The 25725-nt window shown below is 41.3% G+C and overlaps 1 protein-coding gene and 1 pseudogene across 1 annotated transcript; both read left to right on the forward strand.

Annotated features, from left to right (window-relative positions):
* Window positions 1–243: 243 nt before the first annotated feature.
* On the forward strand, window positions 244–23558 carry eif4e1c (eukaryotic translation initiation factor 4E family member 1c). Its single transcript, XM_048608926.1, has 7 exons — window positions 244–330; window positions 9181–9284; window positions 12761–12856; window positions 15611–15674; window positions 16857–16970; window positions 19260–19399; window positions 21962–23558. The coding sequence occupies exons 1-7, from the start codon at window positions 295–297 to the stop codon at window positions 22074–22076; spliced, it is 669 nt and encodes a 222-aa protein (XP_048464883.1). The 5' UTR covers window positions 244–294; the 3' UTR covers window positions 22077–23558.
* Window positions 22122–25377, forward strand: LOC109924371 (annotated as a pseudogene).
* The last annotated feature ends 348 nt before the right edge of the window (window positions 25378–25725 follow it).

Here is a 25725-nt window from a genome sequence, read left to right on the forward strand (position 1 = left end):
GACATAGGTAGGATAAGTACTCGCGACCTCCGGGATACTGATAAATCAGCCGCCAACAGCCTAACAACCCACTCTTTATTGGACAGTCAGGCAGCCATTCAGAGTACGATCCAGCTTCGTCCCTACACCAGAAACCGTACCTTTATTGGCGGATCAATGTGTGTCTGCTGATTGGTGGATGGAGAGACGCTGCGATTGGCTGATGTTAGTGCGGCCTTCCATTGGCTGTCTGGTGCAGACCCTGTGATTGGTGGATGTGCGCGGGCTTGGGGGAGGGGCCTCGAAGACAGCAAGATGGCGACTGCGGAGCCGGCGACAACAGCGGAGCCGGTGAGAGAAGATCGGGTGGCGAGAGATGATCGAGTGGAGTTGGGCTGACTGTTTATGTGGGCCGGTAACGGTTAGATTGGTCGGGCTGGGTAGGTGGAGTTTAGAGTGGAAGCCTGGCTCTGGGCCCGGGTGCAGTGGCTAGGCGGGAATGGAGTGTGGAGTAGCCGGGCCTTGGAGTGGAGGGCCTCGGATCGGAGTGTACTGTGTGAAGACAATCTCCAGGGATGGGATGAGGACTGTTGAGCTGGATAGTGTAGGAAGCTCTGTCCTTGAACTATGGGGTAGCTGAGCGCGTGCTGCTTTTCCGGAACTGGTAGTGGGCCTTTGGCTGGCGGGAGGTGGTGCTGATAACTGAGCTAGGGCCATTGGGCAAGGGATTGGGCTTATAGGGAGGATGACCAAAGGAATTCAGTGACTATCGAAAACGAATCTTATGGGATCATCACAATATAACAAATATTAAATAATTACTTCAGTCACTCTAAAGACGGCAAATATAACAGTAGAAGATGATCTAATAAAAATATGAAGACATTTATGAATGAAAGAGGGACACTATAAATTCCATATAAATACATATGCATTTCATGCAAGTTAAGATGGGAGGAGGTAACATTGTTAGAATCAATCTGTGTAATAGTTATATTGATCAGAAATAGGAGATTGAAATAGAGCAAGTCTAGGGAGTATAGATTTTGATGGAAAGATGTTGGAATCTTTACTCTCATGTAATGGGAAAAACCATAACTGAAACAATTCAGAATGGAAGGTATTGCTCAAACTTATAATTTAATTCTTTGGGTGGATCAGAGTAGGTGAGTTACGGTAGAGAAAAGTAGATATATTTATTTCAATCTCAGAACATCCCAAAACTTGGCTGCTTATTAACTACTTGGAAGCATAGGAAATGTGGCAGCCAATTTGCATAAACAACAATCAAATCTGTTAATCAATCAAGTCAGTTAATCAATCAAGTCAAATAATTGTTGCCATGGCCTTAAAGTATCATCCTGGAATCTTTTGCATCTGCCTGAGAATGCAAATGATGAGGATTGGTTTAATATCTCATCCATGTGATTTCAGTATCCTTCAGTATTATATTAAAGCGTTAGCCTAGATTTTTGTGGATAACCTTCTGGACTGGGGCTTAAACACAGCCTTCTTACTTTGAGGCAAGACTGCTAACTGCTGAGTCACAGCTGATGTAATGTGTAATATAGTCAGCGTATCAAAACACCAGTGGTAAGTAATTGCAGAGCTAACTCAACATTTAGGTCACGGAACATGTGGAGTCAGTCTAGTACCAGTACAGCTAGCAAGGTGGCTACAGAAGCAGAAACCAGTGTAGATTTAAGGGGGAGTTGTTCAGACTGAGGAGTAATATTTTTACCAGAACTCATGCAGAAACTACTGTTCATCGTTTACATACGTTTGGAATTAGGAATTTGGGCTGGTGTAGGGGCAGGTTGAACTGAGGAGTCAGGCAGCGTGGCTGAATTTGTGCAAGGTGTAAGTGTACACTGTACTAGTGATTGAATAGCTATATTGGTAAGTGAATTTCTGAAGAAGGGTCCAGACCCGAAAATTCGGCTTTCCTGCTCATCTGATGCTGCTTGGCCTGCTGTGTTCATCCAGCTCTCCATCTTGTTATCCCTGTATTGCTAGGTAATTTGTTTGTCTGTGGAATGTAACCAGCTAATGGCTGTTGGACATGCTTGTACATTCTCGTCAAGCGCAAAGATTTATATGTTCAATTGTTTCTCAGTGCCAGGCCAACCGAAGGAAAATGGTAATGCCTCCAAGGACGAGAAATACTCATGACATGTAGCTGCCCAGAGGGAGAATAAGGCTTGTCCATTAGTTTATAGGCTGACTCTAATGTGTTTCTTCACAGTTCATGACAAGAAATTACTTTTGGGTTTCCTGCACTTGCACAACCAAACAAGGGCCTTCATGCCCAGGAGAATGATCTGTTGGTGGAGTGCTCCATAGTAAGAAAGAAGCACAGGGAAGTTGGCACCCTGTGAGTGAGAGAATTCTCTAGGAAGAATCTGTAGGTAATTATAATTTCAACAGCAACCAATGCTACGTAAGCTGGTAAAGCAGTTATTTAATGACTCCAGACCTGACTGAAGGGTATTGACTCTCTTGAGGTCAGGTGCATTTTTCATTCAAGAACTCAGGTGCAAGAGTTCTTGGATCAAACATTTCAGAATGAAAAATGCATCTAGCATGTTCCAGCAGCTAGTGCATTCCCTCTTGAACCAGGTTGATTCTGTTCAGGACTGAGTTGAAGATAGGGTTTTGTTATGAGTTGGGTAGCACGTGAAAGAATTTGGTGCAAAAATGACAAATTATCAGATATAGAATGTATGTGGCCCAAATTTTACATTTTGGTCACCGTATTAGTGCAAGAAAGATCTGGATTAGCAAGGATTAGGCTATTTGCCTAGAAAATGTCAATTTGTCACCTGTCAAAGGTGTAAACACTGATAAATTGAGGTTCAGGTTGTCTGAACAGTCACAACAGAAAATGCCCAGTATTTTTGCCCTAGATACTTTTAAATCTTCACAGTCCACTCTTCTGCAACCGTGAGATTCTAACCTGAAGGAACAATCTTGGACGGGAGCATCCTGTGATATCTATTGTAAGCTGCTGTTACAAGGAGTGATGTTTTCTACAACACAGGTACAGAAGCAGGACATTTATTCTGTCACGGCTGTACTACCATTCAGTGTAGTTATGGCTGATCAGCATCTTGCTCCACCCTAACAATTCTTTTTCTCTTTCAAGAAGAAATCTTTCGATTTCAGTTTTGAAATTTTCATGCTTTCTCTACCCCCTCCACTGAACCCATTGGAGCCTTCAGACACCTTAATTAGATTGCCCCTTAATCTTAACACTCAAGGGGGCAAAAGTAAGTTCTTTCTGCGCTGTGCAATTGTATAGTAACCTGCAAGTTCCTGTGCACAATCAAACACTATTGCGATACTCAGCACACAGTGCTGAAGGTATAAAGTAATTTAAAGAGTTTGCGTGCTTAAGCAAATCAACCATGCAATCCAAAAATATTAAGAGGGAATTCTAGTTCATGTACCTAGTCCTCATGAAATTAGCCCGTTTTAGTCCTGCTATCATCTTGATAAATCTGCACCCCTTTCAAAATGTCTTCTCCTTGTGATGCAGTGTCTGAAGCTGCATTGTGCTGTAAATGGGGTATAAGTTAGCCATAGCGTAACTTCCAAATAAAATCAAAATACTCTGTTTTTCGCTCCATGGATCCTGCCATACCTGTTGAGTTTCCCCAGCACTTTGTTTTAATAGCAAAACTTCTAAATGTTTATATTACAGCCCTCTCAGGACAAAGGCCAACATGCCATTTGCGTCTTTCAATTTCTTTTGTACCTGCTCAGAGGCTCTTAGCCTCTTGAGCTTGCACCAATATTAAAACAAACTTCTGTAGTACCCCTTAAAAGCCATCGCACCTCCACAGTTCCCAGCTTCTCAACATTGGCAAAACTTTCTTCAATCAAGGTTGAAGACTTTGTACTTTCCCCACTCAGTCAACTCCATACAAAGCAGTTCTGCCTAGTTAATCCATCAATGTCCCTTTGCAGTTTTTAACTATCTGCTTAGCATAATACGTCAGACTCAGACATGCGATTCTCTTTAATCAAAGACATCCAAGAACAGAAAATAGGATACCCCAAAATGTATCCATTTTTCCAGTGAAGCTGCACAAACAGCAGTGAATGACTTTTTTGTTTGTTTTTTTTCTTCATTATTTTGTGGGATGTGGGCGTCGCTGGCTGGCCAGCATTTCTTACCCATCCCTAGTTGCCCCTGAAAAGATGGTGGTGAGCTGCCTTCTTGAACCGCTGCAGTCCACCTGCTGCAGGTTGACCCACAATGCCATTAGGGAAGGAATTCCAAGATTTTGACCCAACAACAGTAAAGGAACAGCAATATATTTCCAAGTCAGGATGGTGAGTGGCTTGAAGGGGAAATAAGGTAGTGGTGTTCCCATGTGTTTGCTGCCCTTGTCCTTCTAGATGCAAGTGGTTGTTGGTTTGGAAGGTACTTTCTTAGGATCTTGCAGATATTACATACTGCTGCTACTGAGCATTGGTGGTGGAGGGAGTGTGTGCTTGTGGATGTAGTGCCAATCAATCGGACTGCTTTGTCTTGGATGGTGTCAACTTCTTGAGTGTTGTTGGGGCTGCCAGTAATCATGGAGCATTTCTTCAAGAGTTCGTCAGGGTACTATCCTTGGCTCAACCATCTTTAGCTGCTTTGTCAATGACATTCCCTCCATCATAAGGTCAGAAGTGGGATGTTCGCTGATGACTGTACAATGTTCAGCACTGTGTGCGGCTTCTCAGGTACTGTAACAGTCCATGTTCAAATGCAGCACGACTTGGACAATATCCCGATTTGGGCTGACAAGTGGCAAGTTACATTCATGTCACACTACTCCCAGACAATTTCCATCTCCAGTAAGAGACAACTTAACTTGCCCCTTGATGATTAATGGCATTACCATTGCTAAATCTTCCACTATCAATATCTCAGGGGTTACCATTGACTAGAAATTGAAGTGGACTAATCATATAAAAGTTGTATTTGCAGAGGCAGGGAATCCTGCAGCAAGTAACTTGCCATTTGACTCCCAAAAGCCTGACTATCATTAAAAAGTCAGGTATGTGATGGACTACTTCCCACTTGTCTAGATGTGTGTGGCTCCAACAATATGCAAAATGTTTGGCACCATCCAGGACAAAGCAGTGTGCTTGACTGGCATCATATCTTACACTTACTTCACCGCCTATGACCATTAGTAGCAGCATGTACCACCTACAAGATGCACTGCAGAAGTTCACCAAGGCCCCTTGGGTAGCATCCTCCAAACCCTAAATACGTGGAAAGACCACCATCTGCAAGTTACCCTCCAAGCCAATATATTGTCATTCCTTTATGTCACTGGGTCAAAATCCTGGATACCCACCCCTGATGGCATTCTTGGTGTACTGATGCCGGATGGATTGTAGTGGTTGAAGAAGGCACCTGACCACCACTTTCTACAGGGCAACTAGGAATGTGAAATAAATGCTAGCCCAACGAACAAAACCCGTGAATCAATAAGAAAAACCTGTTTTTGGTGATGTTAGAGCCATTGAGATGTACAGCATGGAAACAGACCCTTTGGTCCAAGTCGTCCATGCAACTATATATCAGAAATTAATCTAGTCTAATTTTGCCAGTATTTGGCCCATATCCCTCTAAAATCTTCTTATTCGTCTAACCATCCAGATGCCTTTTAAATGTTGTAATTGTACCATTCTCCACCACTTCCTCTGGCAGCTCATTCCATACACGCACTGTCCTCTGTTTTAAAAAAAAATTGCCCCTTAGGTCTCTCTTAAATCATTCCCCTCTCATCTTAAAACTATGCCATCTAATTTTGGACTCCCCTATCATGGGAAAAAGAGCTTTGCTATTCAACCTATCCATGCCCATTATGATTTAATAAACCTGCATATAAGATCACCCCTCCGTCTCCGATGCTCTAGGGAAAATAGCCCCAGCCTATTCAGCCTCTCCCTTTAGGTCAAATCCTCCAACCTCAGCAACATCTTTGTAAAATCGTTTCTGAACCCTTTCAGGCTTCACCATATCCTTCCTATTGCAGGAAGGCCAGAATTGAAAGCAGTATTCTAAAAGTGGCCTAACAAATTTCCTGTACAGCCGCAACATGACATCCCAATTCCTATATTCAATGCACCGACCAATAAAGGCAAGCTTACCAAACACTTTCACTATCCTGCCAACCTGCTACTCCACTTTCATAGAACTATGAACCTGCACCTCAAGATCTTTGTTTGGCAACACTCCCCAGGACCATACCATTAAGTGAATAAGTCCTACCCTGATCTGCTTTATCAAAATGGAACACCTCCCATTTATCTAAATTAAACTCCCTCTGCCACTCTCCTTGGCTCATCTGATCAAGGTCCCGTTGTACTCTGAGATAACCTTCTTCACTGTCGACTGCACAACCAATTTTGGTGCCATCTGCAAGCTTACTAATCATATCTTCTATATTCACACCCAAATCATTTATATACATGACAAAAAGCAATGGACCTAGTACCAATCCTTGTGGCACACTACTGGTCACAGGTCTTCAGCCTGAAAAACAACGCTCCACCACCACCCTCTGTCTCCTATCTTCAAGCCAGTTTTCAATCCATATGGCTTGCTCTCCCTGGATTCTATGTGATCTAGCCTTGCTAACCAGTCTACCCTGTGGAACCTTGTTGAATGTCTTCCTGGAGTCCATAGACAATGTCCACCCCTCTGCCTTCATCAATCTTCTTTGTCACATCTTGAAAAAAATCAAGTTAATGAGACACGATTTCTCATGCACAAAACCGTGTTGCCTATCCCTAATCAGTCCTTGCCTTTCCAAATACATGTAAATCCTCTCCCTCAGAATTCCCTCCAACAATTTACCACCACTAACATCAGGCTCACCAGTCTGTAGTTTCCTGGCTTTTCATTATACCTTTCTTAAATAATGACACTACCTTTCTACCCTCCAGTCTTCCAGCACCTCACTTGTGGCTATTGATGGTACAAATATCTGAGCTAGGGGCGCAGCAATCGGTTTCCTAGCTTCCTACAAAATTCTAGTGAGCTCATGATTGGTATAGACATTGGGTGAACTACCTTTTGAATAGTGCCATGAGTTTTTTGCATCGACTTGAACAGGCAGGTAAAATTTCAGTTTAATATTTGAAATCCAGCATCTGAGACTAAAGCTTACTATCATTCAGCCACAATATTTTGTTTGTGACAATAAAAGGTACAGTCTCGTATACGTTTAGCCTTGAGTATTGCTTAAAAATAGCACACTTTGTTAAAGTGTTTCGTCTTGGGCTCATCAGGACAATTCACAAGTATACCAATGCAGAGGGGACTAAATTTTGAACTGTATGAACAGAGAGGACCTGTTGATTGACAAGTTGCCTCGGATTGGTAGAGACAGGGAGAATGCACACATTAATGGTAACTGGCAATTAACTGCCAAGCTTCATTTAAATGTAAGCAAAGCAGGTTGACTCTAGTCAAGACATTATTCTTTCTGCCAAAGTGAACAACTTCAGATTATCTCACATTATACTCAATTTGCTGTACTTAGTCCCACTCACTCAACCTATCTACACCCATCTGTGTCTTCCTGATGTCATCTTCACAATATACGTTCTGACCTATCTTTGTGTGATCTGTAAGTTCAGCTACTTTGCCTTTGGGCCCTCATTTAATATTTTTTAAATTTATCCTATTTTTCTCATCAAACTGTTCGGAGATGTTATTACACACTTCTAGAGCAAGTGGGACATGAACCCAGGCCTCCTGATCTAGGGGTAGGAATGTGACCACTGTACCACAAAACAGCCCCTCCTGCTCCCCTCCTTTAAGTCATTGATGTAAATTGTAAAACGTTGGGGCCCCTGCACAGACTGTTGCAGGATCCCAGAGCCACAGCAATGTGGTTGACTCTTAACAATTAGGAAGGGACAATAAATGCTTTTCGAGCCAGCGATGTCCACATTGTGTGAATTAATTTAAAACTTTTTTAAAACCATGAGCACCTACAATACACCATAACCTTTCACATGGCACCTTGTCAAATTTCCTTCCAGAAATCCAAGTCTGCCGGCCCCCTTTTGTCCACAGTTCAGGTTACTCCCTCAAAGACCTCTAATAAATTGGTTAAACATTATTTCCCTTTCAGTAAACCCCATGTTGACTCTTCATGATTACTTTGAAGTTTTTTCCAATTGTCTAATTATAACCTCCTTAATGATTGTACACTTTCTCCATGGTGAGCATCAAACTAACCAGCCTGTAGCTTCCTGTTTTCAACACCTCCACCCTTTCTGAATAGAAAGATATGTTCACTACATTCCAGTTTGATGGAACCTTCCCAGAATCTACTGAACTTTGGAAAATTATTTCCAACATTAGCAACCTCTTTTAAAACCCTGAGATGAAAGTTACTTACTTTCTGGAGAGAGCTTGCCCGTGGAGGCGACAGCATTGGGGTCTGGAGTGTGGCAGCAGCTGGGACTTTGGTACCAGTGAGCCTGGCAGAACTAGAGTGGCTGGCAAGGCTGGCAGGGAACGTGGAGGTCAGCAGCGAGACAGCAGTTTGGGGGAGAGATCAAGCTCTCGTAGGCAAAGCCCAGAATGGAGCGTCTGAAGGTCCATGGCTAAAGAAGACCTATAATGCTGAATTTTTACCTTACTTCTTTATTTTTCTACTTTGTACCTAAGATTTTGTACCCAGGTACTTTTGTACTCATGATGGCGCTTGGAATGGCGAATTTGTACACTTTTCACTGTGCTCCTGTATCCCTGTACTTGAGTACAGGTGACAATAAAATGTAATTCTAATTCCATTTTTAATGGCCTGGGGACTTATTAACCTGAAGCTCCATTGGTTTGTGCAGCACCACTTCCCTATTGATTGTACATCCTCCACTTTGGAAACCAAGTTCTCAAATAACCGAATGTTATGAATCTTCACAACACTTGTCGTCAGTTTTTGGCCAATTATGCAGTGTCCAATTGCTCAGACATAAAGGTACAATGCAGAGCCAGCTTTGTGGATTAAGCATCGTTTTGCTGTGGTGGTCAGGCAAAAGAGGACTGGAGGCTGCAATATCTTTACACATGACTTTATGAAACTCACAGATTTTTGTCTTTTGTACCTTACAAAACTTTGTAAAGATGATGTTTATAATTCTCTCAGTATGCTCGAATCTTCACTATTTATTTTCCAGCAAGAAGTACCTGAGGTCCTGGAAGCTGATTCAGCAGCGGCACCAGAAGTGTGTCCTGAAACTGTAAGCCAGGATCAATACCTAAAACACCCTCTGCAAAACAGGTCAGTTTAAATCTGTGTATCAGGGTTGGACAAGTGCTTTTGCAGCAATTTGAGGACATAGTAGTGGGTTCAAGATCTGCATGTAACTTAGTGTTTTGTATCTGGTGTTAAGAGTGTAGAAGTCAAGTGTTGAATATGTACAAGATTGAGTTAGGATGCAGTGACAGCTTTATGTACAATTTGGAAGCCTTTTATGGGAATCATAGAAATTGCAGCACAAAAAGTGACCATTTGACCCATCATGAGTCTACTGAGTCTTTGAAAGAGCAATGGTGCTTAGTCCCACACAGCCACCTTTTGTCCCTAGTCCTGTAAGTTCCTCCATCTTCAATAACTATCCAACTTGCTTTTGTAATTCCCAATGGAATTGGCATCCATAACCTTTTCCACGAGAGCGTTTCAGAAGCTGACAACTCATCAGATTGTTTCTTCCAAGATATTTTGCCATTGATGTTATACATATATATGCTTCTGGTTATTATCTATCTCACTAGGGGAACACTCATTCTCTACCTTATCAAAATGTCGGGTCATCTTGGAAACCTCTGTTAGACCATCTCTTGGCACTTTTTTATTTACCTTTCCTCAGAGATAAATTCCTTCATTGCTTGTAAGCCTCATTTAGAACATAGAACAGTACAGCACAGTACAAGCCCTTCGGCCCACGATGTTGTGCTGAACTTTTACCCTAAAAATTTGTACTCTGGTTTCTAAGATTTTCCATCTTACTGACAGCGTGCTGCCTGGAATGGATCTCAGTATTTCAGCTGCGATCTGGCTAGTGATTTATACAGTTCTAGCACAGTCTCTTTGCTTTAATCTGTTTATAACCCAAGTAACTCATATGATTTTAATTTACATTTTCAACTAGGCTTGCCACCTTTAAAGATGTTCGTATATGGACCTCAAACTCTCCATGCTTGTTTACCTTTTTTAAGGTGTCCCATTTGTTCTCTCCATGAAAGTGCATGAATTCATAGTTCTCGACTCATTTACTCCATCCTTCTGTGCATTTTAGTATCTTGTCTGTCATCCTGAAATCTGCAGCTATTCTTGTTCCACTATGTTGCCAAGTTTCACGCCATCTGAAAATTTTATAATGTTCCTCACTATAACTGACTAGTTTTTTCTATAATATTGCCCTGGACCTAAAAATTCACCGTTGGAGCACCACTACAGAGTATCCTTTGCTTCGTCACTGTGCTGATTCCATATCCGTACTGCATTTTCTCCTTAATTCCACGGATTTCCACCTTCTTAATAAGCCTCCTTTCTGTCACTTTTGTCAAATGCCTTCTGAAAATTGATACATACGACAGTTTCTGCGCTGCATCGATCAGTATTTTCTGTTACATTATCAAAATAATTTTGTCAAGTTAGTCAGACATAATTGATCTTTAACAAATCCAGGCTCAATTAACCTCGGAGACCGCTTTGCAGAACACCTACGCTCGGTTCGCAACAAACAACTGCACCTCCCAGTCGCAAACCATTTCAACTCCCCCTCCCATTCCTCAGACGACATGTCCATCCTGGGCCTCCTGCAGTGCCACAACGATGCCACCCGAAGGTTGCAGGAACAGCAACTCATATTCCGCTTGGGAACCCTGCAGCCCAATGGTATCAATGTGGATTTCACAAGTTTCAAAATCTCCCCTCCCCCCACCGCATCCCAAAACCAGTCCAACTCGTCCCTGCCTCCCTAACCTGTTCTTCCTCCCACCTATCCCCTCCTCCCACCTCAAGCCGCACCTCCATCTCCTACCGACCAACCTCATCCCGCCCCCTTGACCTGTCCGTCCTCCCTGGACTGACCTATCCCCTTCCTAACTCCCTACCTACACTCACCTTTCCTGGCCCCATCCCCGCCTCTTCGACCTGTTTGTTTCCTCTCCACCTATCCTCTCCTCTATCCCTCTTCTATCCGCCTCCCACTCTCTCCCTATTTATTTCAAAACCCCCTTCCCCTCCCCCTCTTCTGATGAAGGGTCTAGGCCCGAAACGTCAGCCTCTCTGCTCCTATGATGCTGCTTGGCCTGCTGTGTTCATCCAGCCCTGCACCTTGTTGTCTCAATTAACCTCTGTCTTTTTAAATGAAAATTTAATTTATCCCTGATCATGGTTCTCCCACAGCCAGTGTTAAGCTGAGTGACATGTAGTTTCCTGGTTTATCCCTTCTTTCTTCTTAATGTTGGCAACCACTCCTGCATCCAGTAAAGGTTGTGACTGGCAACTTTGCTATTTCTAGATGCACTACCATGATTTTACCCACTTGAAAATCTGGGGCTTGAGCTGAAACAACTGGCACCATTTCCTGTATGAATGATTTTCAAGAATTAAAGGAGAGTTGTGGTCTTCTCACAGAGAAAAGGATATGCATGACATGTTGACCCAGTAACCTCTGGATAACTTCATGATCACTAAAATAGTTGACACTGACCTATGAAATTGAGACAGAGCTCTCAGAAACTGACATGTGAAACTGAGTTAAGAAACCATTTAAGAAAGAAAACTAAAACACAAGAATTGGTATCTGTCAGTCTGAGGTGTGATGCATTCTGCCTTCAAATGAGTAAACAACACGGTGACAAAATGAGCTATTTAAGTAAATTGATATGTACCTACCATTCCCAATGCTCTGTGACAATGGCTCCACTTCTGAATTTCTTTGTTTACACTCTGACTTGGTGACTTTCATTCTGCCTTGCTTTCTCCAATCTCACTGACATGCTGATGATGGTCCTTCCACCTTATTTGTTGTCCTGTTGTATAAGACGCTAGTTCAGCCTCAGATGTAGCACTGTGTCCGCTTCTGGCTACTGCAGTTTAGGGAGGACATGAAGGCTTTGGATCAAGTGGAGGAATGATGCATGAGACTATTTCCAGAGATGAAGAACTTCAATTATGAAGAGAGATTGGAGAAGTTGGGACTGTTTTCTTTGGAGAAAATAAGGTTGATAATCAATCCAGTAGAGAGGTATTCAAAATCATGAAGGGTTGGACAGCTTAAAGAAGAAAAATCTGTTTCTACTTGTCAAAGGATTGAGAATAAGAGAGTACAGCTTTTAAATAGTTGGCAAGAGAAACTGATGCAACAAGAGGAAATAGCATTTTTATGCAGCAGGTGGATAAGGTTGGGATAGTGCTGCTTGAGTATATGCTGAAGGCAGATTCAATTGATGCATTCAAGAAGGAATTGAACAGTTATCTGAAAAGGATGGATGTGTAGAGTTATGTGGAGCTAGCGGGAGAATGGCACTGGGCAAAATACTCATTTGGAGAGATGGTGCAGACACAATGGGCTAACTGGGCATCTCCTGAGCCGTAACCATTCTGTGATGCTGAGGCTCCATGTTGGCTATCAGAAAAGAATGATATAAAACTCTGTGGAAAGGTTCATTGTTGATTCACTGGAATGTTACCAGAAATGGAGGACTGCAGTTATATAATCTCTGCGCTTCTGTTCTGTATTACAGATGGGCTTTATGGTATTTTAAAAATGACAAGACCAAAAGTTGGACAGAGAACTTGCGACTTATTGCTAAATTTGATACTGTTGAAGACTTTTGGGCGTAAGTATGATTTGCGTAATGTACATTGAATAGATTGCATGAATTTGATGGGCTGAATGGCCTTCAGTACCATAATGATTCCAACGGAATGAAATGTGCAGATGACTCAATTTTACTCCTTCAAAGTAAGCCAGGTCGAGAGAAATAAAGCTACACGGTTTTTATTTTGGGAGAGCATCAGTGATTACATGGGAAAGTACTGCATAGCTCTCGGGCCCTGTAGATTGTACCCTGGCACTGGTATAATGTTTGGAGTGACTGTGGGAAGAAGTAGAGAGGGACACACGATATCTGTATGCTGACATAAGACAATGTCTAAATTTTGTCTCAGTCAGTTATTTAAAAGCTTGTCTGCATAGATGAGGCACTTATATTACTAAGTAGTCTTTTTTATGCTGGAAAGAGATAAGGATCTCAAATATGAGTTGCTAATGTCAATTAGGTTATTCCTTAATCTTCTCGACTTTCAATCCTGCGTTGTTTTACATTTTGCATTCATCCAATAAGCATCCTTACATAATCATTGCAGATTCTTTTGCCTGTCAGGTTTTGAATCTTCCTGGGGTGTAATCCACATGAGCTGCCATCTTGAGTGTTCTGGAATTGATAATAATGGCAGGCTCTCAGCTAGCAATTTTGATTATACGGGTTCACCTTTTTGCATTTTTTGGGGTGTTTGTGATTTATTGGCACTTGACCCCCGCTTACCATTTGATCTAATTGAGGTATTTAAGAAAGTTCAGCTGTAGTTAAGGGAGATGTAGATGAGTTTGTGCTTTGGAGAAGCCCAGAACAAGGAGCTGTAAATTTATAATCAGAGGCCAAGCAATTCGTGGTGCTATGACAAACCATTTTCTCGCATACAGGATAGTGAAAACCTGGAACTAAGGTATGAGGCAAATTGACAATTGAAGAATAGGCAATGGGTATGAGGAGTTATGCACTGTGATCTGTTAATGGATTGAGGGTACAGATCAGCCATATACCCACTAAATGCCTTTCAGCAGAGGATTATGAAGCAGTAATGAGAAGGTGGCTAAACCCTTCTTTCTGAAGTCTGGGTAATATTTGGGATGTTGAAACCCCTAGAAGGGCATTGAATTATGGAGGAAGATAATGAAATTGGGTAGGTTGAACTTTGGAGTTGAGTTACAACTTGTGTTTCAAATGGAGAAGTGCCTGGTGATGGGATATGAGAAGTGAAAGACACAAGGGTTTAAAAAGAAATGATAACTGAAAGGGACGTGTTTGACTTATCAAAACTGTTGGTGCAGGATGAGAAGAAAGCTAACATGAGATGCTGTGCTGTAAGGTTAGAAAGGCAAAGTAGAATTTGAGCAGAAGGTGAAACATTTGTGCAAAGCATTGAATACAGTTACGAGTACTGGTATCGACCCTCCACCACGACCACTGCATACAGTTCTATGAACATTGAGTAGGACCGGCAATTCAGCCCTTTGATTGGCAGACTAGGCTCAATCAGATTGTGGCTGATCTGATTGTAACATTAAACCCATATTCCTACCTCCCCATTACCTAACCATCCCACCTCCACTCCAGCGCCTGCTGAGCAGAAATCTGTCTAATTCTGCCTTAAAAATATTTGACTATTTCACCACCTTTAAGGGAGAGAGTTCCAAAGGCTTGTAACCCTCAGAGAGAAAAAAATTGCCTTACCTGTTTTAAATAGGTGACCCCTGACTTTTAAATGGTGACCCGTAATTCTAGATGCTCCCATAAGAGGAAACATCCTCTCCAAATTGTCATGACCCCTCAGGATCTTGTATGTTTCAATCAAGTCATCTCTTACTCTTCTAAATTTCAGAGGCACAAGCCTCGCCTGATCAACCTTTCCTCATAAGACAACCCACAAATTCATGTATTGGTCTTATATTCTGAACTGCTTTCAAAACATCTACATCCTTCCTTAGATAAGGAAATCAATACTGTACACAATATTGCAGATGTGGTTTCACCAATGCCTTTTATATTGAAGCATCACGTCTCAATTTGTATATTTAATTCCCCATGGCAACAGGTTGACATTTTATTAGCTATCATAATTACTTGTTGTACCTGCATATTGACCTTTTGAGATTCATGCACTAGGACACCCAGATCCCTCAGCATCTCAGCACCCGGCAATCTCACCGCTTAGTCAGAGTAGTTAGCACAAACACAAAGATGGCTGTCGAAATGGCACCACATGTGCAAATGGGCACAGTCGCTGGCAAATGACATCCCTGAGCCAGAATGAATCTGTGTGGCTGGTGTCACTACGTTTACACATGTAATAACATCAAGTTGGCTGCAGATACGCATATGGCAGTATAGAGATTAAGGTGCCAAGAACAGGACAAATGTCACTAAGTAGTGCTGGCCTTTCAGCCAGGAAATTCCACCCAGTGGAGGAGAGAGGTGGTGACTCTGGGCTGAATTTAGACAGGGATCATGAGTGTGGACTTTCTTGCTGCCTTGCAGTCAGCATACATTGCTTCACTGAATGCTTGAAGGCAAGCTGAATTGAAATTTTATTATTTTTGCTGCCAAAATGGACAATATCACATCTTTTACAATTTGGCAGTGGTAGGATGCAAACCCACCCCTCTCTTTAGAGACTGGAGCCTTAATTCTGTGTATTTGACAGCCATGCTATCACTGGCCACTGGTATCCACCACTGCCATGAGCACTGGATACAGTTCTGGACTATTCATATTTGAATGTCTAAATGTGCTTTTGTTTCCTTTCTATAGGTTATATAATCACATACAGCAGCCTAGTAAACTTTTGTTTGGTTGCGATTACTGTTTGTTTAAGGTAAGCTCTTTGCTTATTGCTTTCAAACTTAATAATGTTTATCTGGCAGTAACAATTTGATTAATTTTCTGTTTTCTGGATTGTTGGAGAGGAATTGACTTCCTGGAGTCTAAAAGGAGGCAGATCAAAAGGAATCAGATTTATTGACCATATTCTAACCAATTTTATTTTAATATGTGTACTGACTATAGTAACTTGAGTGCATAGAGTTCAACTGAAGCTCAACATTTGGAACAGCAGCTTCTGACTTGCTCAGCACATGCCAGTGACCAAACCAAAAACGTTATGCTCGATATGTCTCAGTGGGTGGAGGAATGGAGTGGGTCCTGGGATTGCTTGTTGCATTGAGGAATTTTCTTTTAGCTCATTGTGTCAAACACTGCAGGCTCAGGCCAGGTGAGATTTAAGCATGTGGCAGTAAGATTAAGGCTCAGCGTCCATCCTATCTCACTCCTGAAGGATGGGTGGGAATTGATTGTGCAATGCTTATGAGATGGAACCTGGTTAATTTTGATCAATTTTTAACTTGTCAGTCATGTTGGTGTATAACTGGAATCTTGTGTGAAGCAGACCAAGTAAAAACCATGATTCCCCTCCCTAATGACATCAGTGAACCAGCTGGCTTGTTTGACATTGCAATGTTGTGTTGACTGGTGACTGATCGTCTTTATCCTTATATCTATACTTTCCCCCCGCCTGCACCCTCCAGAGATGGTACAAGAGATTTCTTTTTCTGTTTGAATTGTAGTTTTTGCTGGTTGGGAATAGCTACTAATGAGTACGTTACTTGGGGATGGTATTGAATTAAGGAATTATTTTAAGTTTAAGATAGTAAAGTAGCCTTCTCATTCTGGTTTCAGCAATCGTTCAACATTAAAAAGTCAAAGTTAATACAGTTAGATTTAGGAAGTTAAAAATAGTTGACAGAGCGACAATAAATTTGGTGAGTTAATCTTTGGTTTCAACGATATGGTTAGTGAAACCATGGGGTCTGTGAAGTTGGTAGTTGAACTTGTTTGTCCTGTGGGTATTTGTATTGTAATAACTAGGGCTTGGAGACTGTGATTATGGGTCTTGGGAAACGTGAGGGGAGCTTTTGTTTTCTTTTAGGCTTCCTGACCCTGCTCAGGATTATCACTGAAATCATAGAAGCAGCTCATCAACATGTGACTATTTTAACAGGATGGTATTAAACCGATGTGGGAAGATGAGAAAAATAAAAGAGGAGGAAGGTGGCTAATGACACTTAACAAGCAACAGAGGCACAATGACTTGGACCGATACTGGCTGGAAACGGTAATTGCTCTCCAGTAAAATAAATACCCTGTTTACAGACCATGCTCTTGGCAACCCTTGAGTCTGGAATTTTAATCTAGGTTGTAATTGGCTTTTATTCTGGGCTTTAAGTCCACCTGTTTTGGTATGGCATTAAAATAAACAGGCCAGTTACGCAGTTCACTAATGCCACTGATGTTTTCAGGACAAATTGGTTATTCAAGCAACAGGTCTGTGGTGTATGCACGTCTTGTCTATTTTATCTACAGGAATAAAGTTAACTGTTCATTGTTAGATTATTAGATGTTTGAAATGCATGGTTGAAGATGGGTTGATTCCACTGAGTGTTTGAGAGTCTTTCATCATGCAGTATTGAGGCCATCTGTATGAAGTTAAAAGTGGGAGTGGGTGTCATGATTTTCTTTGAGGACAAATGGAATCTACGGTCTCTTCTCTGGCCGAAAGGACCAGGAGTGATTGGTTTTGGATCGTTCCAGCTGAAAACCTTGTTTTGTGAAGTGTGTGTATAGAATTGTCCTATAATCTGGCAACAATTAATTAATCTTAGAGCTCATGAATGATCACTGTGAGGAGGATTAGTACTTCCATTTAAATCCCTGCAGAACAGAAAGAGGCCATTTGGCCCATTGAGCTGACACTGATCCTCTGAAGAGCATACTTCCCAGTCTCATCCCCAAACAGTAGCTCCACATTTACCATGGCTAATGTACCCAGCCTGCACATCCCTGGACACTAGGTTGTAATTTAGCATTGCCAATCCACCTGACCTGCCCATCTTTGGGCTGTGGGAGGAAACCGAAGCAGCTGGGGGAAATGCAAGCAGACACGGGGAGAATGTGCAAACTCCACGCGGACAGTCGCCCAAGGCTGGGATTGAACCCAGGGCCACAGCACTGTGAGGCAGCAATGCTAACTACCGTGCCACCCAGAGTTGAATGCTACTTGGGACAGAGAGCATGTCGTGTCCACAGAGCAGCCTGTAAACTGCAAATTTGTTCAGCTTGTTTAGCCCCCTTCTAGTTTCCAAATGTTTCAAATTATAAATAATCAGCAGCAAAGCTTTAACAAGACAAAACTTAGTTTACACAATTTCTGAAATTTTATTTCAGTAAAATGGTGATCAAGTTATTAACTAAAACACAGATATAACCATTTAAATCAACAATAAAAGATACATGTGAAATTAAACATGAAATCAATTTCTAGTATAATTACAAGCCCATTATTTGCTTAAGATTCTCAATCCCAAGTGAAGGGGTTCAACCTTGACATCTTAATCAGAAGATGCAGTGTCTTCTGTAATTGAAGAGTTTACCTTTGTAGGTGAACATAGTAGGTAGAGAAGCATCAGGAAGTGAGGAAAAGTCTCTTTTCTTTGTTAGCTCTGCTGGCATAATACTTAAACAGCATGATATCCTTATCAGCACAACAGAGGGCTTTCTGGGCACCATTTCTCTGCAGCTGCTGATGTTGGAGTGAAATCCCTACTCTCTCATGCTGCTCACAGTTCAGCTGAAACTTCTTTCATCCAGTTTTTTAATCCCTACACACTCAATGGCTCTCTCAGCCAAGGTTTAATCGCAATCAAACAAAATGGCTGCAAATAACATTGGATCATTATTCCAGAAACCAAAGGCAATTCTGCCGGAAGGACACTGAGAGGAATTTCAATCTCCTCTGCAACAATACCTTTGAGTCTTCACACTTTATTTAATGGACAATTCTAGAATTTCTTGAATTAGTTAATGATGTTTATGACTGACTTTTAAGATAACACATCAGTGTGTCTGTTTTGGCTGCAATGAATCAACAAGATCAGTCATATGACTTCTGAGAGTCATCTTTAAGATTCTGTGTCCATTTTAAAGACAGGTTAGTTGCCTTTGCAAATTATGTAACAATAATTATACAGTCGAGAGCTTTATTCTGTACTTGGACAGTGTTGTGTTAGCTCTGGACTGTTTAATGTATCTGTGCAAATGCAGATTAATGCTGTATTGAACCATTCTTTGAAAGTGTTCCAAAGTATGCTGTTAGCTCAGCTCCACTTTGATGACAGCAACTAGACAGGGCAACAAATACTACTTCGCCAATAATGGTATTATCTTATGAAAGTTTTTTTTTTAAAACTACCATGGCAAAAAGTTCTAAGACTTTCTGTTGCTCATGACCTCGTTATCTACAGTACATTTGTAGTCTGTTGGAATTTTTGTATAATAATCTTAATCCATGAAGGTGATTCATTGCAATCTATAACTGTTATTTACCTGTTCCTATCCCATGTGCCAGCTTTTGTGTCTGATTGGGGAGGCCTTTGATGAGTTCAGTGACGAGGTGTGTGGAGCTGTTGTAAATGTCAGGCCCAAAGGTGACAAAATAGCAATCTGGACAGGGAACTGCCAAAACAGAGATGCAGTTGTTTCAATAGGGTAAGTGCTAACGTTACGATCCTCAGTATTAAAGGATGAATGGTGGGAATTTTGTCTGTACCATGCTGTGACTTCTGCTTTACATTCCTTTTACCGAATTTTGGTTCTTCCCAGGATGTGTGCCGTTTATGTAGGGAGCACTAAGACATGAAGAGACTTGTAAATTTGGGGCTTTATCCATTACATCAATATACATTACTTGTTAAATACGATGCAAGTGTTTAAAGTTATTAAAGTGCAGTTCAGAGTAGATCAAGCACGATGAACTGAAGTGATTTTGAACAGATAGCAACGAAGCTGTGGAATTGACATCTAAGGTTAATGATCGAGGCAGAAAGTTTGAACATTTGGGATATGGTTGGATGGATGACAGCAAAGGGACGTGGAAATTGGATGGGTAAATGAGAGGTATATATGCTGAAGATGGAGGGAGAGGGAGGAGTAAACAATAGGTGGAGATGCACCCTAGAGAGAAAGGGAGAGAGAACAGTAGTTAGACAGACAAAGGAATGGAAAATGGTCAGCCTGGGAGAAAGGTAAGCTGCTAATGGGGACCATTAGTGGGTGAAAGTGGGTTGGTTGTGGGACCAGACAAAGAGGTGACAAAGCCAGTTCTAAAGAAGCGTCATTGGACCTAAAACATTAATTCTGATTTTTCTCCACAGATGCTGCAACACCTGCTGAGTTTTTCTGGCAATTTCTGTTTTTGTTTCTGATTTCCATCATCTGTAGTTCCTTTGATTCTTTTTATTTGATGACATAGCCTGATGTTCGGGGTTGAGAGAAGGACATGGGAGAAGATGCTCAGGCCCTAAAATTATTCAACTTGATTTTGGGCCCTAAAGGCTGCAGAGTCTCCAAGCAGAAAATGCAGTGCTGTTCTTCAGCTTGCACTGAGCACTGCAGCAAGCCCGAGGCAGAGATGTTGGGCAGGGAACACAGTGGTGTGTTGAAATGACAAGCGAGACTGTATTGTATTTACGGTATTCACTGCTCACAATATGATCTCCTGTACACAGGGGGAGACAAAACACTGACTGGCTTTTGTCTATAAAAATGACCCTGAGCTTCAGGTTGCCTGCCAGTTCAACACACCACTGTGTTTCCTGGCCAACAGCTCTGTGTCAGGCTTGCCGCAGTGCTCCAGCGAAGCTCAGTGTAAGCTGTAAGAACAGCATTACATTTTCCTCTTGGGTCCTTGCAGCTTTCAGGATTCAAAATCAAGTTCAATCATTTTAAGGCCTGAACACCTTCACCCAGGTCCTTACCCCAATCCCTATACACCAGGCCTTGTCATCACATGGACTGATACCACAACCAACCCATTTTCACCCACTAATGGTCCCCATTAGCAGCTTTTCTTTCTCCCAGGCTGACCATTATCCATTGTTTTGCCTGCCCAATTGCTGTTCTCTCTCTGACCTCCATCTCCACCCATCATTTACTCCTTCCCAGCCCCAATTTCTCACCCTCACCACCTCCACAATCTTCAGCATATATACCAATCTTTTCTAGTTACAATCGGTTCTGAAGAAGGATCACTGCATCCAAAACATTAACTCTGTTTTCCCTCCATAGATGTTGCCAGAACTTCTGAATTTGTCCAGCTATTTCTGTTTTTGTTTTGGCGTGTTCCCATGTTGCACTATCTTTATGTAATAATTTACCATGTCCTGAAATAGTTCAGTTTTGCTGTTGCGCACGATACAGTTCTGTGTGAGTTCTGGTGGCTGCTTGGCTTTTCTCCCAGTGTGGGGAATGTCTCTGTGTCTCACTCCCTCCTTTGAGGGCCTGTAATCCTTTGTTTGGGGGGTTGCGTGCAGATCGTTGCCCAGAGTTTGAGGTGGCCAATATATATGTTGGATTAATATGTCTGACATCCTGTCCTGATGGGGGTTACTTGCTCCACAAGTTTCAAGTGCCTTTACTTGTCCTAATCTGGTCACCAGCGGATCTCATTGAGTAATGAACAGGAGCTGAGCCTCCGTTTATTCCTTTCCCTCGGTCAAGTGTCCTCATGCCTGGTTCTTGGCTGTAACTGCTGACCTGCCTAAAAATGAGCTAACTGAGCAGAAAGCAGGGCTGCAGCCTGGACCTCCTATTCGGTGTGGCTAATCACCAGTGAACTGTCTTCAACAACTGAGTTTTTAACAGGAGCTGTACTGCTCACAATTTCAGCCAGCCTCTTTAACAAGACGGTTGATTGACTCGTGGGGCATGTGCTGGTTGCAGAACCTCTCCAGTACCAGTCTGCAGGAGGGAAACAGGAAGTCACTGAAGAGAAAACGTGCTGAAATTCACTGAACTGAGACAAAGGCAGAAGCAGATCAACAACTGATGTTTGAAAAGACAGCTTAACATTTTGGTGGGAAGGGGCCCAAGATCCTAGTTCTGAGGCATTTTTTTGAAACTTATCTATCCATCACATTGTTGATAAACCATAGGATTCCTGGCACTCGCTGTTGTTGCAGGAAAGCACTGTGCGTTTAATGTCAGTTGTACCTTCAACTTTCGTTATGTGTTGATACTCATATTTTATAAACAACTTCATGTATTTTACAGGCAATTGTACAAAGAACGTTTAGGACTGTCTTTGAAAGTTCTTATTGGTTACCAGTCACACGATGACACATCTAGCAAAAGTGGATCCACAACAAAGAACCTGTTTTCAGTTTAGCGAATATCCCAAATGCAGCAAACAAACTGAAATTCATCTGGTAACATGGGTAAAACTAACTAAAACATTGGATCTATCAACACACAAAGAAACTTGCAGCAAGCAGGAGCTGAACAAGCCAGGTTCTGAGAGATCCTTGCAGCTAACCAGAATCGGTTTCTATTGACAAATGAAAGGTCGATGGAGGGAGCCTTACCATTGGGTCTATAGAATTTTTTCTTTATTTTGGATTTATCGGGCTCAAATTTAACACTAGCTGATGAAGAAACAACACGTTTTCAGTTTTGATGGCCATTTCTAACCAATCGTTAGCTTAACACAAGCAGACAATAGTTTGGTGTGTACGCATCACATAGTATGAGCAAAGGACAATGAACATTTTCCCTGACATTTGGCCAGACACACACAGCATGCTGATAATGGTCCTGAACTTCAATTGGTAATGGTAAGAGCAGTATGCATAGCACAAATTACAGCAGACTAATTATTAAAATCTGCAGTATTTGCAAACTACAGGCTTTCTCTGTATAAAGCATCCACAAAGAAGCAGCTTTGGGAACAGGCAGAATCTGACGCATTCACATCAATCATGCTGCTTCATACATGGGAATGTGCTTGTACTTTAGTCTTTCCAAGCTGTCTGAGCTCAACGTATACGGAAGTTCTGTCTCGTGTCTGAATGTGAGAGCTTACCATCTCTCCCTAAGCCTGAATATTAATTTGGAATGGGAGCCAACTGCTAATGCCCATGCCCTTTTCCTCCCATTCCAGAACTGTCTCCAGGAATGTAATGTTTGTAAATCTAGTTTCCATTTATGTGGGCAGTGTTAAATTATTCAGAGCCCATTTATAAGCAGAGCAGACATCAGGGAAGAAAGGTGAAATAGTTCTTTGTCAAGATTTCATAACAGATGTGAAATTGGGGAGGAATTCTAAAACGTACATTAACTGTTGTAAAATGGGGGGGTGGGGAGGGAGCAATGCAAATGTCAGTAGTTAAAAACAATCTAGCTATTTCTCTCAGCTGCCACTTTGAATGATTTGGAGTTTATTGCTGCTTTTCCTTATATCCTGCATTTCTTTGTTAAGCTCTGATAACTTGAGTGCCCTGAAACATTCCTGCTTATGTTTGACCTGCAGCCCTGTGTTGATTTTAATCATTTGCATTTTGAGGTGAACTTGTTCGCATGTGGAACTATTCCATAGAAAATATTATTTTCTTAAAGTATTTAACAGTTAAAAGCATTGCTGTGAATTTTAATTCAAAAGATTATTCAATTGGATGTTGAACAGCTATCCTTATTTGAGATTCATTGATTGGATTTGTAAGTCTTTTCACAGCAGATGAAATAAAAATTAGAAATTAGGGACATTGCCTAATGAGCAGGAAAACTGATGCTTTTAACATCCTATCACCAGTATTTTCTCATTGTGCATTGTATGAATTCCAGAACTTGGTAATAAATGCTAATATTGGAACAATTTGTGAATTATTTTGTGATGGTCGTTATGTATTCCAGCCATATGCAGATTGTAAACAACGTTGATAATATTTGATTTAATATACCTTTAATGATGGAAATTGCCTTTTCCCTCATTAGTCTATAAATTACTGAATGATTTTAAACTCTGCGCAGAATCTTCAACCAGCACTATATACTCCTAGTCCAGGGTAGAATAAGAACCTCTTCCCCAGGGTTCCTGTGGAAGTGCACATGCAATGATGCTATTTGGAAGTAGATACTAGCTCTGCTTGGAGTCCCCACATTTGTCTCATTAATCAGCAATCACTGTCCAGACATGTGAAAACACGCTAGTTGTTGGTGCAAACATAAGGAAGAGGATACTTTGTGCATACTTCTCATCCTCCTGTGCCCTCACTTTGCTATGAATGACAGTAAAATCCTGAAACAAAAACAGAAATTACTGGAAAAGCTCAGCTGGTCTGTCAGCCTTGGAAGACTGAATGAACTGAAATAAAGATTTAACTGAATGGCATGTTCTTGAATATCTGCTATATAGAAATTAATTAGTTAACTTTTTGAATTCCAAAAGACTCAAAGTTAACTGTTTCTCTCTCCACAAATGTTGCCAGATCTGCTGAGTTTCTTGAGCATTCTGTTTGTTTCAGATTTCCAGCATCCTTGGTACTTTGCTTTTATTTTGGAATTAATTAGATCAGTCTAGATAAATAAAACCTATGGTTTGAGTTAGAGGGGCTGGGAATTGAGATCCAGAGTCAGTAATCATTATTGCTGTCATAGTGATTGTCTACAATTGAAGATTAGGTTGAATCAATGGGTGAAGGAACATGGGAACAGAATTAGTAATATAATAAGAATTATTTAGTCATGTGAAGAGTAAATGCTAACATAGTCTGATTCTAGGCTAAAACTTCCATGTACTACTTTGTACTATACTCACGACTTAGTTCTAAATTGCTGATGGTGCAGATTCAGGATGCTGTGACCCCACTGTACCACTAGTCTGCCTGTAAACACTGCCAATTTATTTCAAGAAGACAGTTTCAGAGATGATGATTCTGTGAAGGAATGAAAAGCAATTCTACTAAATAAATAGTTAGTACATTTTGAACAAAAAAAAATGAACTTTGGATGCTTAAAAAACAACTTTGTACTATTTGGGCTTGAACAGGAGTTGAATATCTGAGATTGAAAATGAGTAATTGAGAATTAGGACTATTTTCAGCAATTGTTGACATTCCTGACTGCATTGATGTGACTTTGAAAGGCTGCATCATCATTCTAAGGGGGCCTGGAGGAATATTGCACAGGGAATTTAATCACATTAACCCCACAACTCAGCCGCTTTGCCGCAAAGAAAAAGCTTCAAGTTGATAACTGATAGGGTAACAGAAAAGAGCTGGCCATAGTGCGGACTATGGACTAATCTGCAGGCATGTACAGAACATGTTCAAGGGCATCACATTAGGTTTCCGTTACAAGGTGAGATCAGTCTATGCTCATCTCTAGTAGAAATCTGTAACTTCCTTGGAGAGAACTATGTTCGTAGAATCTATATAAAGCCAAATGTTTCATGTACAGTTTCCTAGACTCAGATGAGCTAGTTCTTGAGGGAAACAACATTGAGCTGGTGTCAAATGCTGTTGCTCTTATTTAACAAGCAACAACTGTGAAAAAAAGGTATTTGTATGTTCCTGGGTGACATCTATGTAAGCAAAAAGTCTACTTGTTCCATGGTGAATAACACTCATTCCTTTGATGCTCAACTCTTTCAGATATTAACTGTTGAACAAATTTTATGGACTGAAAAGAAATGACAAAAGAGAATGATAAACCGAATGCTGACTAGAAATTGGACAGAAGTTCAAACCATGTGACAGACTGAAGACTGATAAATCCCAGATAAATAGACTTTAGAATTGGAGAGGAAAGGACAAAATGTCCAGTGAAGGTGAATGAAGGAGAAAGGACAAACCTGTAGTGGAAAAGGGAATATCCCATGTCAGTAATTGGGTAGGGAGAACACATAGGTTTCTACCTGCTTTGTTGAATAAAACTCTATCTAGTCAGTTGACCCCAGCCTCAACAATTTGATGTTCCAAATCTTGACTAACCCTTCATGAAGTGTTTTCTGACATTACCCCTGAATGGCCCAAATTTAATTT

The sequence above is a fragment of the Rhincodon typus genome, chromosome 20 (assembly GCF_021869965.1).
Source record: "Rhincodon typus isolate 14 chromosome 20, sRhiTyp1.1, whole genome shotgun sequence".
In the NCBI taxonomy this organism is placed as follows: domain Eukaryota; kingdom Metazoa; phylum Chordata; class Chondrichthyes; order Orectolobiformes; family Rhincodontidae; genus Rhincodon; species Rhincodon typus.

What these genes read in the sequence shown, in the direction of transcription:
- eif4e1c (XM_048608926.1), top strand. Translation starts at nt 295, where the DNA reads ATGGCGACTGCGGAGCCGGCGACAACAGCGGAGCCG. An exon ending in ACTGTTGAAGACTTTTGGGC is followed by an intron (nt 12,857 to 15,610) that starts GTAAGTATGATT and finishes TCCTTTCTATAG; the next exon opens with GTTATATAATCACATACAGC. An exon ending in GCGATTACTGTTTGTTTAAG is followed by an intron (nt 15,675 to 16,856) that starts GTAAGCTCTTTG and finishes CTATTTTAACAG; the next exon opens with GATGGTATTAAACCGATGTG.